Raw genomic sequence first — 14,772 nt, 5'->3', positions numbered from 1 at the left:
TTTCCTTGTCGTAAACGTATAACATTTCTTTCAGTGCAGGGATAGGTCGAACAGGTACCTTTATAGCGTTAGACTACCTTATACAACAGGCAAAAGAGTCTGAATACGTGGATGTGTTTGGATGTGTGGAGACGTTAAGAAGACAACGTGTTAATATGGTACAAACACTGGTAGGTGTATTTTACAAGCGAAATTTAATCAGTAAATTAATGATTAGGATATGATATTATTCTTACAGCATTTGAATACTATTGGGAGGTTTTCGGAGTATATGAACATAACATGCTGCATATACTACGAATTTCATCTTTAATTTCCATGTTTACATGTATATTAATGAATTATTTCCTTTAGGAACAGTATGTTTTTGTACACAGTGCTTTGTTAGAGGCTTTGATGTGTACATCATCTGATCCCTCTACTGCCGAATTCCCCCAGTTGTACAAAGATCTGATGAACATAGACCATAACAGTGGAAAACGAAATATTGATATACAATTTGAGGTACATTGATACTGTAATGGCGGGAAATAAGTGATGCAAAAACAATTTTCTTGTGGCAAAAAAAAAAATCAATTGAAGAATAAAGCCGGCTTAAAAGAAAGAATATAAAAATATCATTTTGCTAAAACCATAATCACAGTCAGTGCAAAACAAGAGCGTTTGCATACCAAAAGCCATTGCTTTTTCGTTTTGCAATAATTTATTAGGGAATACATGTATATAAATTCGGTAGGAACATTTGTTTTAGAATTCTCAGACAAAATTACTTATATAAACATGTAAGTTATGTAGGAAATATCAATTGTATTGAAAATTTATGTTGTTTTCAGTCGTTGTTGTCCTCTTTAGGAGAAATTCCAGAGTCTGCTTTCAGATTTGCTAAAGAGCCATTAAATAAGAAGAAAAACCGATACAGTAATGTATTGCCAGGTACATGTGGTCACACTCTGGGAGGTTCTTAAACTTCTACTTTGCTTCCTCTGTCTTTTAAACTACAAATCTATTTTGGAGAATATAAAAAAAAATTTAATACTGTATTAAGAATTGGCGATTAATGACAATTAAAAAAAATGCTTAATATCGTTTATAGTTGCACTGTTGTATTTTAATTATATACGCACAAATTATACATATTAATTATACCCCCCGCAAACGAAGTTTAGGGGGGGGTATATTGGAATCACCATGTCCGTCTGTCTGTCCGTCTGTTTGTAGACGAGATTTTGTCCAGAGCGTTTCTCGGAAACTATTGCATAGATTTGTCTGAAAATTTGTACACTTACTATTCACTATATGAAGGTGTGCACCTGGTATTTTCATCATGATTGAATAATTTTTCTGCAGTTTACAGGTGTTTTTTTTCATATTTATTATGTGGTTTTGTCCTGATCTTTTCTCAAAGTCTATTTCATAGAATTGTATGAAAATTTGTACACTCAATATTTACCATATGAAGATGTGCACATGGTATTTTCAACATTATTTGATAATTTTTCTGCATTTTACAGTTTTTTTCATTTTTATTGACTTAGTCATTTTGGGTTTATTTCTAAGGTTTGAGACATAAAATCTGGAACATCTGTACAAAAATGTGACCTACAGCTTAAAACTATTCATTAAAACAACAACAAAAAATCATCAAGTATTAAAAACAATTTTTATATTAGTGATAGTGTAAATCCATTTGTCCCTTGGGAGTAATGAGTGGACATGCATCCAGTTAGAGATAAATTAATGAGTTCAGTGTGGGAAGTTGTTAGGTCGAATCTGATCAAGCAGGTCTTATCTATATCTCCTGGGAATTTAAAGATCTCTGTTCTTTAATTCTCTTAATTGTAATTTATTGTCTGTCATAGTACATAGTTACTGGATGACCAGCCTTTTATTTTTAAAATGACGTTGATATAAAGTTATCAAGATTAATTTGATTTTGTAATTAATTGATTTTTTTTCAACAATCAATTTGCAGAGTGTCATGTCTCAAAATGATGACAGATAGCTGCAATTTATTTTATCAATGTATTAAAAAAACAATGTAATTACAATGTATTTGTATTGATGTTTTATTAGGTTGTTCCTTGGTTTCATTCATTAAAAAATATAATAAGCAATTATTTTTTCACTCTAAATGTTTATAAGAAAATTGTGAACACCTCTTAGATCCATAAAATATTAGTGATTTGGCACTTCTGAAAAACCCAGCGGGGGTATTTGTCCCTTTTGGACAGTTCTAGTTATCATTTGAATCGCAGCTATACACTTGAACAATGTACCATATGTACATATTTTATTTGTAGTTGACAATGAAATGCCGGAGCTAAGAGATGCAGAAAATAAGCGTATATACATTAACGCCGTTTTTCTTCCGGTAATTAGATACTTGTATAGTAGTTTTAATGTATTGTTTCCCAAACCAGATCTTTTAAAATAACTGTAAATAATATACCCGTATGTTCAATTTTTTTGTATGTTTAAGTATTGGTATTTTAGGCCTACAAAACAAGAAGGTCATTCATCGTGACACAAATGCCTCTCAGAGAAACCGTGGACGACTTTTGGAAACTTCTTTCTGATCAAAAAATTTCTACTATTGTAATGCTTAACCAGACTGTACTTTTAGAGGTGAACGACAAGCAGGTAAATATGTTTCTTGTTTTCTCATTCAACTTTATTAAACACTTTATGAACAGTCTATAACCAAACAATAAATTTTGAAAACCAAATCACCTGAAAGACAAGAATAGATTCCTGGGACGATGTCATAAATATCTGAATCACAAATCACTTCTATTGCTCAGAAACAAGGTTTTTAAATCAATTTTCAGAATATCGGAATGTACTGGCCAGAAGGTTCTGAGAGTAAAGAGTACGGGATGGTCGTGGTGTCTAAGGAATGTTCGTCTGTCAACGAAAAGGATTATACTATCATCGATCTTCTTTTCAAGATAAAGGACGACGAGGATGATGAAGTATTTATACTATTTACCATTTTCATTTACTGAAAGATTAAGCACAATGTTTTTTTTTTTTACCAGTTTTACTTTATTTTTGATAGGGAGATGATGAGAAAAAATAGATGAATAATCAAGCATTCTGAGAGTATTGATAAAGCAAGACATGCTCCCTATCGACATTTTCAATAATAATAATCTGAATTTTATCTTCAACAAAACATACATAAATAGATGATTTTATAGAATACTATGAATTTGCAAAATTTGAAAAATTGCAATGCGGTAGCATTATTAAAAAAAGTAAGCACATTAAAGATTGTAGGATAGATTTGCCATCCCAAACAATCTGCTGTCAAATTAACGTATATGACTGAAAAATTGAAGAATCCCTTGATTAACTTTTTTAATCTTTTACTATTATTTTATGCAAACATTTTTAAAATGCTATAAATTCAAGCAACTTTAAAGGAGTTAATAATATCTTTAAAATAAATTTTGGCTATTATGACTAAAATTTACACAGTGTAATATAATTTACAATATACAGTTAAGTACAAACAACCAGCAATTCTCTCCTAAAATTTGGTATCAACTTTTAATGAACAATCAGAAAGCTTACTAAGCAAGCATTCAATCAGTTAAGTGCCATACAAAGTTAGAATTCCTCGAAACTCAAACATCATCGCTTTGCAAGAAGTGCAACATTTTAAAAGTATCTTGATCTTATGTAGATCATCGTCTATTTTATCACTTTATCAAATCACGAAGAAGTGGTGACCAAAAAAAATGAATAAAGAGCTAATACTATTTAAGTTATCTTTGAAAACCCAAAAAAAATATAAACATGAAAATAGATACAAACGTGCATTTTAATATTTATTTGAATAAGAAATTCTACTGCATATTGATTTAATTTGAAACATGCCCTGTACATTTTTAGGAGAGGAGTGTCAGTATTTTCAAATGCAATTTCTGGCCGGATTCCACAACAATTCCGTCATCAATCCTCTCTTTCCTAAAATTGGTAAACGCTGTAGAGCTACATCATGACAGAAACAACACCGGCCCAATCGTTGTCCACTGCATGTAAGGGAGCCTATAATTCTGCTAGAAATGTACAATATAATTTTTAAGAACTATAATCGATTAAAAACTTTGTTTATTTCTTGTTTATTTCTGCTATTAATTGGTAGAATTTGAATCACTATCATCTTTAACGTGTTGCATGGCATATACATGTCTAATAAACCCATTTTGATATCAGTAAAGCGAGTGGTAAAGGTCAGTTCTTTTTTATAATTAAATTAATTAGAGAAAGGAAAGTTGAAATAATTCGACCGTAAAAATAAAACATAGGAAAACGTTTAAGTTTTTGTACTGAATTCTGTTTAGTTACTAGTAGTACATGTATTACTAGGATATACAAAAATTCTATCTTGGTGTAATTTAGTATTTGATAGTGTGTGATTTTAAGCTTATAACAAAATCCTACAACATGCATCCTGAAAGGGAAATGGTGTCTTCTAAGCTTGTAAAATTAAAGGATATCTGTCATGTTACTCCAACTTTAAATTGGAAAAGAATTTATGGATTGTATGTTTTTAACTGATTTCGTATCCATGATCACAACTTTGTCACGCGATTTAGTGCATTTATCTGTAAAAAAGCATAAAGCATCCTCGGATTATTAAGTTAAGTTTGTTAAAATGAAGAGAAACACTACTTTTGAAAGGGAGATAATGCAGAAATAGTGAAAGTACGGTGGGATGTGTTCTTAACCCTCTCAATAACCAGAGTGATATTTCAAAACATAACTTACACGATAGTTACCTTACTGAATGTACATGTAATGTAAAATTTGTTCAGATTTAGGTTCTAAAAGGAAAAAATAAAGGAGGGGGTTCCAAAGTTAAAATAGAAATAAATAGAAGTTTCCAATGAAGTGTGTTTACCTATTTCAAATTATGATCAAGGGGTACTGTAGAACCAAGATAGGGAATCAAATTTCTACATTGGACGTACAGTAAAAATATTCTTTTCAAGCAAAGTAGAATCATGGTTAGTTATATTAATATTCAGGCATATTATGTACATGTACGTGTACATTTGTTCAAATATTGGTCTAAGGTTCTATTATAATAGTGAGTGTACAATATACATGAATGGTAAAATTAAACAAAAAAGAAGAACATATTGAGAGACTTTAAAACCTTCCATCAAGAATAGCTGGATACTGCTTGGTCATCTTCACATGGGGAATCATCATGTAGTGTGAATATAAATTTGTTGAAAAAAATGACCATCATGGACTCGTGTGGGGGCCATGTCAGGACGTCAAAATCTTTAGCTCTACTGGTCAGAAACCAGAATGCTACTCCTCCTGCAGTTTTAGTCTGATTTCAATATAGCTTGGCACACACGAAGGCTACAATTAGATCACCTTAGTCACTCAGGTGACCTATTGCAATCCGTTTTTGTCTGTCGTCGTCCGTCGGTCATAAATTTTTGAACATTTTCAGCTTCTTCTCTGGAACCACTGAACCTATTTTGGCATATAGCATCTATGGGTGAAGGGGAACAAAAATTGTGAATTCATGGCCCCTGTCGCCCTGTGGCTTGAGGGTTGGGACTAAAACCATCAAAATTAATGCAACTTTTAAAAATCTTCTTCTTTACTCGGATCATGAACATCAAAAAGTCAAACTTAATTGGCATGAATGTAATTAGCATTGAGTCCTCTACCAAAATTGTGAAATTCATGGCCCCAGGGTCAGGGGTTCTGGTGCTAGGGTGGGGCTATATAGATTATATAGTGAAAGTGTATTATTTCTTTGAAAATCTTCTCTGTTCCTAGGTATAAAAGTAAACTATGTACATATGTACATAGATATGTTGAAGATGGCTGCCTCTTCCAAACTTTATTATATGTAATGAAAAATGCATTATTTTTTTGAAAATCTTCTTCTCTGTTCCTTGGTATTAAATAAACTATGTACATAGTTATGATGAACAAGAGTGCCTCTATAGAAATTGTGAATTTCATGGCCCCTGGATCGTGGGTTCTGTTGTTAGGGAGGGGATGTATTGATTATTTAGTGAAAATGCATTAATCCTTAAAAAATCTTCTCTTTTCTCTGCTCCTGGGTTTTATTTAAACAAAAGAAGTGCATGGTTATGATAGGCAAAATGTAAAATTCATGACCCCAGGGTCAGGGTTTCTGGTGAAGGGGGGGGGGGCTCTTTTGATTATATAATGAAAATGCATAATTACTTTCAAAACATTTTTTTACTCCTGGTTATAAAGCAAAGAAACAAGTGTACAGTAATGAGGAGCAAGGGTACTTTTACAAAATTTTTAAAACTTATGGTCCCAGGAGTTTTGTTTGTTTGTTTGTTGTTTAACGTACCTCTCGAGAATTTTTCACTCATATGGAGACGCCACCACTTGTCAGTGGAAAGCTGCAAATTTTGACCTGCACTCGGCACTCAGAGCCATTAAGCAGTGAGGGATCTTTTTTGTGCCAGCACCTACTGCAACACGGACTTCTGTTTATACGGTCTCATCCGAAGGAATGGTCTCAACGTCCCACGGTGGGATTCGAACCCACGACGCAAGGATCAACTCCTTACTCCGCGACTGTAGAGCAAATTCTCTCACCAGTGCGACCCCAGGGGTTCTGTGTTTCTCCGAAAAGTAGTGAAAATGTGTGAATTCTTTGAAAATCTTCAATATATTGCATAATTATGATGATGAGTGTATCTTTTCCAAATTTGTAAATTTCATGACCCATGCACAGTCAAGGATTCTGGTGTTAGAGCAGGGCTGTGTTAAATCTGTAGTGAAATTAGATTATCTTCTCTGCTCCAGGGCATAATGGAGGCAAACAGAGTAAAAGTTTTAATACGCAAGAGTATTTTTACCAGAAATTTGAACATCTGGACAATTTAGTCAAGTGTTCTTGTCCTGGCCAGGCTCTATTAATCTGTATTCTACTGAGCAAAGATATTCCTCTTTTCCATTCACCCTTGATAATTAATCACTGTAAATAATGTATCTGAAAGGCTAATAGAATAAGAGAATCGTGCAAGAACATAAATTGTATAATACAAAAAGTGTTTTCATAGTTTTAATGGTCAGGTAGATTGGAAATAATAGATGAATAAAAATGACACAATGTTCTTTAAAGGCCGAAAGAGGTCAATGTGAGATGTAATGATATGGGTTAAAAATAGATATTTTGTTAATAGTCTGCATGGTAATAGTGATAAATGGGGGACAGATAGATACCAGACCAATGTTGTTAATCCTAATCATACTATTTTTCTTGCTTTTGGGCAACAAATCTTCATTTATGAGTTTATGGATCCTCTGAATTGTTGTACTCAGGTGACCGTTAACGCCCTTAGGCCTCTTGTTCTTTTTATTGACTTTTTTGTGAGTGTTGTGAGTGCCATGGTTACTAAAAAGGAAATAATTAATCTGTCAATACGGTACTCCTCCTAAAGTTTTGGTCTAATTTAAATATAACTTGGACACAAGATTTCAAACTCAGATAAATAATTCTGTGTATAAATTTTTGATTTGGAATAATGGTGATGCCATGCATACTAAAAATAGATTTCCTTGAAATGCTTTCAAAAAGGCTGCTCCTCCTACAGTTTTGATCTGATTTAAATATAATTTTGCACACAAGTACACTACAATGAGACATCGAATTCTCGGAAACGGCTCGCTCAATTTTCATGAAACTTTCAGGACTGATAGAACATCAATATCTCAAAAGTATTGAGATTATAAAACAAAAAGAAGCAAAGTTGTTCAAAATGATATGTAGCAGCTAGTGAAATCGTCAAAATAACGTCTCTTCTGGCCAAACAGGAAGTAGTCACAATTGCTACTTTTTACAGATATTGACATGGAATTAAATAATAAATCTCAAAGAGAACGCCAACTGTATTTCCTATCGAGTACCGTCACTTTCCACCGCTTCCGGTTAAACTGGATGAAGCCAGAAATGACTTATTTTTGCAGATATTGAAATAAAATTAGACGATTAACATCACCCAAGACTTTTCTGTCGATTAGCGTCACTTCCACTTTAACGGGAAGGAGACATCTGACGTAAATTAGGGAATCCTTAACCTAGCACCGGAAGAAGCTCACTAGATAAATTTTTTGCGGATATTGACATAAAATTAAATGATTAATTCCATCCAAGACAACCAACCTGATTTTCTGTCGATTAGCGAAATTTCTGGTTAAACTGGAAGTATTCATAAATTGCTTTATATCAGGTATATCAGTGTAGATTTCAGTCATAAAAATATTCGAAAAGCAGATCAACGTCGTTTTTAGCTCACCTGAGCTGAAAGCTCAAATGAGCTTTTCTGATCACCCGTTGTCAGTCGTTCGTCTGTCCGTGTGTAACCTTTTCACATTTTTAACTTCTTCTCAAAAACCAATGTGCCAATTTTAACCAAACTTGGTACAAAGCATCCTTGGGTTAAGGGAAGAAAAAATTGTAAAAATGAAGGGCCAAGTCCCCCTCAAAGGGGAGATAATCAAGAAAAGACAAAAATTGGGTGGGGTCATTAAAAAAAAACTTCTTCTCAAGAATAACTGGGCCAGAAAAGCTGAAACTTATGTGGAAGCATCCTGGGGTACTGTAGATCCTAAATTGTTCAAGCGGAAAGATACTCGTATATTGTGAAGTTTTACAATCTTTGTAGTAGTACATATATGTTCTAATTTTAAACCTGTCACGTGACAAACAGCTGATGCAAGCGATGTCGCTTTGGTCGAACTCAGCAGAGACCCGATATATACCAGTGCAAACACCACAATTTACATTCACCAAAACTAATGCTGTTAAAAAAGTATTAAAATTGTATTCATTTTCTCTGAATATATTAAGGCGTATATTTCATGGGTGTCCTTAACCTAGCTGCGTTATGATGAATGGTCGCTCGCGTGGCGCAGTGGTTAGAGCGTTTGCTCTAGAGTCGCGATTAAGAGGTCAATCCTTACGTCGCGGGTTCGAATCCACTGCGGGACGTGGAGGCCAGTCTTTCGGAGGAGACCGTATAAACAGAAGTCCCTGTTGCAGTAGGTGCTGGCACGAAAAAGATCCCTCACTGCTAAATGGCCCTGAGTGCCGAGTATAGATCAAAATGTGCAGCCTCCACTGGAAAGTGGTGACGACTCCATATGAGTGAAAAATTCTCGAGAGGGACGTTAAATGATGAATGGCTTACCTTCATTAACCGTTCTTACAGACAGTGAAACAAAATCGGACGGAAGACCTACACGTTGCTATGCAACGAGCTTTGCTCTAGTTATTATTATTATCATTATTATTATTATCATTATTTATTTATTTATTTATATTTTTTTTTAAATCAAAGACATACAAAAACCTTTCTATTTGTTTTGACTTTATTAGGAATGGTGCAGAAAAAAGTGGATTATTCTGTGTTATGCAAGTGGTACTGGAGAGAATGAAAATAGAACAAGATGTGGCTATCCATCAGGTGATTCAACAGATGCGCAGTGTGAGACCAAGTATCATCCCGAATGTAGTACGTTGATTAGTTTCCAGTTAACTCATTTCATACTAGATCAATTAAAATCAATCTTTAAAGCAAAAAAGTCTCACTTTTAACTTAATCAAATAGGAAAATTCAATAGCCAATTTAGTCAATATTTAAAAGATATATAACTCAAATGGGCAATGCTTTTGTTGTTCATCTAATAATTGTTCGCTATTTTTTTCTTTCTTTTGAAATCGCAGGAGCAATATCAACCAAATCGGATAAACATATTTTTTTAAGTCTGTTGCTTTCTATAGCGTACTATAGTATACTTTATATTGGAAAAATATCGGGGGATTCCCCCATCCCCCCAGTACATATTCCTACGGCCTTGTCTTTAACTTTAATTATTATCTCCATTATTTTGTTTTCATTCATTATGTTTAAATTCACGGGTAGTATCAATGAAAATATCTGTTTCAAATTTATTCAAATAAATAAATTTCTTTTTTGTCTGTATAGGTTTTTCAAAATACACAATGCTATATCACAAAATAAACATATATAAAATGAACGTAATTTTGTCATTGTTGTATTCATTTTGTGTGAAAAATAGAGAGAGAGAAATAGAGAGAGAAGTGAGTGAAAAAAGAAAAGTAGGTTGTTTCGTCTGTATTTTTAAGTCACCTGAGTTTACTTAGGTGACCTATTGCCATCTGTTTTTGTCCGTCATCGTCCGGCGTGCGTCGGTCATAAACTTTTGAACATTTTCAGCTTCTCCTCTTGAACCGCTGAACCACTTTCAACCAAATTAAGCAAATAGCATCAATGGGTGAAGGGGTACATAAACCATGAATTTCATAGAATTGACCCCTGGGACCTTAGGGGTGGGGCTAAAACCATCAAAATTAGAGCAATCTTTAAAAATCTTCTTTTTTACTCCTGGGCTTTAAGCAGTCAAACTTTTGGTATGACTGTAATAAGCATTAAACCCTTTACCAAAATTGTGAAATTCATGGCCCCACAGTCAGGGGTTCTGGCGCTAGGGTGGGGCTCTGTTGAATATATGGTGAAAATGCATTAATTCTTTAAAAAAATCTACTCTGCTCCTGTGTACTAAATAAACAAACTTAATGCTAGGAAAAGTACCTTTTCCAAAATTGTTCATTTCATCGCCCCTGGGTCATTGGTTCTGGTTTTAGGGCGGGGCTCTTGTGGTTATGTAGTTATAATGCATTAATTCTTTAAAAATCTTCTCCTCTGCTCCTGGATACTTAGCAAACAAACTAAATGCATAGCTATGATGAGGAAGATGCCTCTTCTAAGTCGTGAATTACATCGCCGCTTGGTCAGGAGTTCTAGTGAAGGGCGGAGCTCTAATGATTATGATAAAAATGCATTTATTCTTTAAAAATCTCATCTCGTGCCCCTTGGTGTTAAGTCGATGATGCATGGTAGAGTGTCTCTTCCAAAATTGTGACTGAAAATGAATAAATGCTGTGAAAATCTTCTCATCTGCTCCTTGGTATTAAGCACACAAACACTAAATGCATAGTACCGATGAGCAAGGGTGTATTTCTAAAATTTTGAATTTCATGGAATAGTAAAATTGCATTTAAGCTTCGAAAATGTTCTCCTGTGCTTCTGAGTATTAAGCAAACAAACTAAATGCAATAATATCAAATGTAAATGTATTAGATATAATTATAAGTAATTCTGCCTTTCCCTTGCTCCTGAGTATCCAGGAGGCAAACGGAGTATAAAATTCTATTAAGTGAAGCAAAAGAGTTACTCCCCTTTGCTAAATTGTGTTAATAAAGAAATCCTTGAATGCATAATTAATTAACAGGTTATTTGATTGAATGAGAATACAAGAAAAAATGTTATAATACAGGGTGTTTCAAAAAACATGTCCCGACTTTGCAATTTTATATAAAAAAAAGTTATGCAGCATTTATGAAAGGAAAGTTTGCGGAAAAGTAAAGAACAAAGTTATAGAATTTAATCGATACAAGAGTTTTAAAGAAGATGGATCATTTATATATAATTATTTTAAAGACAGATATTTTTAGAACATGATCACTACAGGTAGATTTTGATCTGACGTCATTTTATAACGTGTTCCAAATGTCCACCGTTTTTTTCCGTCACCAGTTTCATTCTGTGTCTGAAGTTTCTGATAACATTTCTGCAAGAGTCCAAGGATATACATCTAATTTCTCTTCTAATAGCCATTTTCAGAGCTCTTGTATCTTGTGGGGGTGGTGAATAAACAAGATCCTTTAAATATCCCCATAAAAATAATCTAAAGGGTTAAGATCGGGTGAATGTGGTGGGCACTCAATGTTTGAACGAAGGGATATAAACTTCTCTCCAAACCTGTGAGACAGCCAGTCAAGCACAATATTTGCGTAGTGAGGAGTGGCACCATCTTGCTGAAACCATACTTCGTTAATTTCTATTCCTCTTCTCATTAGCTCAGGCAGAAATTTGGTTCTCAGAAGAGTTAGGTAGCGTTGAGATGTTACGTCTGTGGTTTCACCATCCTCTTCGTAGAAAAAAGGGCCTACGATACCGGTAATGCTCCTTGCCGCCCAGACTGTTACCTTTTGGCTATGTAGTGGTCTCTCTTCATAGAAGTCAGGCTTTGAAGTTCCCCCAAAATGCATGTTTTGCTTGTTTACATGTCCATCAAGTGAAAAATGTGCTTCATCTGAATACCATGTTAAAGAAATGTTTTTCAACATCCACCTAGCAAAACAAAGACGGGAGGAAATATCGATATCTTTCAGATGCTGCATTATCGAAATTTTATAAGGTGATAATTCTAAGTCGTATTTCAAAATTCTATAAACTGATGAGGAACTAATGTTTGAATCAAGTTTTCTAAATACTCTTCTCACTGATTTCTGTGGTGTTTCGTAAATGATTGTCTTCACCATTCCGATATTTTCATTTGACCGTCCAGTCCTTGGCCTTATAGGCGTGTCTTTTTTTCTGTCAACAATAGTCCCATACTGATCAAATTTTGACACAATCCAAAAAATCTGTTTTCTATAGAGAAGCTTTTCATCTGGATACTTTTTTTTCAAAATCTTTCTCAAAAGTGTTGATGATTTTCCATTTGCGTAAATCAGTTTAACAATATCAATGTAGAGATCTCTTTTATCTTCATTTTAAATACCTAACTACCTAACTTTTGATGATGTCATCAAAGCTTAAATTAGTAATTAGGACGTCATAATATCATATATTCATATTTTAATACAATTTGCCGTAAAATTTGCTTTCAAATGCAGTTTTTGTTATAAACATATTTTGAGATTTGGCAAAAATATAAATATCCAAAGTTGGGATATATAGATCTCTCTCTCTCCCTCTCTCTCTCTCTCTCTCTCTCTCTATATATATATATATATATATATAAACGAAATAAAAATGAGTGTTTTGTTTAAATGAATTAATGCTTAAAATCGGATTCTTCCCGGGAAAGGAATATAAAAGATTGATAGAAAGATTATTTATATATGTAGCAAAAGTAGAAATTGTACACAGTATGGTTATACAGTGGTGTCCTGTTTGCCAATGGACAAGTTATTTCAGGTAAAGTCATTGCTGACAACAGACTGGATAATGGATAAAATTGTTTTATACTTTATCAAAGTGAACAAATACTGTACAGCAGGAAATTAACTCGCGGAGTCAATATTCTCTATATTCGCGGAAATAAAAATTCCACAAAAATTCCGCGAATACAACATACAGTGAATAATTCTTCAAAAATTGATGGGGATAAATTGAAATATTACCGATATTTGTGATAAGATTCCGTAACTCTATTTGTGTTTCCTTGCGAACATAAAAAGCAGTAATTAATATTACGGAGATGTAGACTGTCTTCCTAATTATGCGGGTGTACGGATCAATCACTAACACGTAGTAGTTGTTGTTGTTGTTGTTTTTTTTTTTTTTTAAAAGCTTAATTGATAAATCAATATCATAAAATAACATTTAATTCTTCCACCCAGTTATGAGTAGAGGTGCGATGTAATTATCTTTAAAACATGTATTGTTAGATTTCACCCGTGCGTATTACTCAGTCTTATTATCTTTAATCAAGGCACTTACGTAATAAAGACAACACTGTTACACATTAATTCAATTTTATTAACAGTTCAACATTTTGATTATCGGTAGTGACAACTGATTTAGATTCAGAGGGATTAAAATGAACTACAGTTAATACATGTACTACTCTGTACTCTACTGAAAACATACCTATGAACGAACACGTGCCAAAGGGCTTCTCTTTTACATGAATGTTTGGGATACGACTTGATATCACTTGAATAAATCACTCGAGTATAGATTCATATGTATATCAAAATAATGAAAGAACAAGAGAAAGAAGGAAGAATATTTATCTGAATGCGTAACATTGTAAATCGTACAACATTTTGTCTTCCACTCAGGATCAGTATGGTGTTTCGTTCTATTTAATCGGGTTCAGAATCGACACAATACGCAAGGAAAATACTTGCAGTGCTGAAAAAGTTTTTGTATAGTTTTTCCTCTCCGCGAATTCAAACGACCGGGCATCTTGTAGTTAGGGCATCTTGTAGTTAGTGACAAGTGGTAAATAGCCACATTGAATATCCAAGTGGCAAGTGGGGGGAACAGGTATTACATGTACCAAGCTTGGAAAAACCAAGAGCACTCCCGAGGAGATCACGCGGGTATCGCACGTTACAATAAGCAAGGGTATTTTTACCAGATTTTTTTCAAATTCTTGGGCAACATAGCTTCATCTATCAGTTAATTTTGTTTTATACTTCTATGGACCTTTACAGTGTTATATTATACTCAGGTTACCGTTAAGGCCCTTGGGCCTCTTGTTTTATTGTAATCTCCACTTAATATCTTTCCATTATATATTTTAGGAACAGTTCAAATTCTGCCATGATGTTGTCATGGAGTTCATGAAGCAGTATGATGCATATTCCAATTTTCAATGACAACAGCAAATAAAAGTTGCATCTGGAGTACTTTTAGATATTTGTTTATTATACAAATGTGAATATTGCATATGAAGGAACATTTTATTCTTTAACGGCTTTTTGTGTAGTTTATGTGGAATCTGCAAATTAATATTTTTAACATTTATCTTATTGTATTTGTAAAGTAAAATTTGATTTTAAAAAATCCTATAAGAAGCCATTGAATCAGGCGATTTATTTTTTTTACTTTTTTCTGATCAAAGACTGTCAGATGTATAATGGATTTT

At 33.5% G+C, this 14,772-nt stretch overlaps 1 protein-coding gene across 1 annotated transcript in view; it reads left to right on the top strand.

Moving 5' to 3' along the window:
• LOC133190223 (receptor-type tyrosine-protein phosphatase mu-like) overlaps positions 1–14,506 on the top strand; it is a 34,896-nt gene extending 20,390 nt beyond the window's left edge. Inside the window, exons 13-21 of the mRNA XM_061325735.1 lie at positions 35–170; positions 355–504; positions 834–933; positions 2,301–2,371; positions 2,494–2,640; positions 2,829–2,972; positions 3,898–4,043; positions 9,401–9,536; positions 14,429–14,506. Of these exons, the coding sequence (XP_061181719.1) occupies positions 35–170; positions 355–504; positions 834–933; positions 2,301–2,371; positions 2,494–2,640; positions 2,829–2,972; positions 3,898–4,043; positions 9,401–9,536; positions 14,429–14,503 (1,105 nt within the window). The 3' untranslated portion in view covers positions 14,504–14,506. The remainder of the gene's footprint in view (positions 1–34; positions 171–354; positions 505–833; positions 934–2,300; positions 2,372–2,493; positions 2,641–2,828; positions 2,973–3,897; positions 4,044–9,400; positions 9,537–14,428) is intronic.
• The last annotated feature ends 266 nt before the right edge of the window (positions 14,507–14,772 follow it).

This window comes from Saccostrea echinata, unplaced genomic scaffold (assembly GCF_033153115.1).
Source record: "Saccostrea echinata isolate AGI-Se365-2 ecotype Australia unplaced genomic scaffold, CSIRO_AGI_Sech_v1 ptg000022l, whole genome shotgun sequence".
Taxonomy (NCBI): domain Eukaryota; kingdom Metazoa; phylum Mollusca; class Bivalvia; order Ostreida; family Ostreidae; genus Saccostrea; species Saccostrea echinata.
The sequence above is the reverse complement of the archived record's forward strand: the minus strand, read 5'-3'. Positions and strand labels throughout refer to the sequence as shown.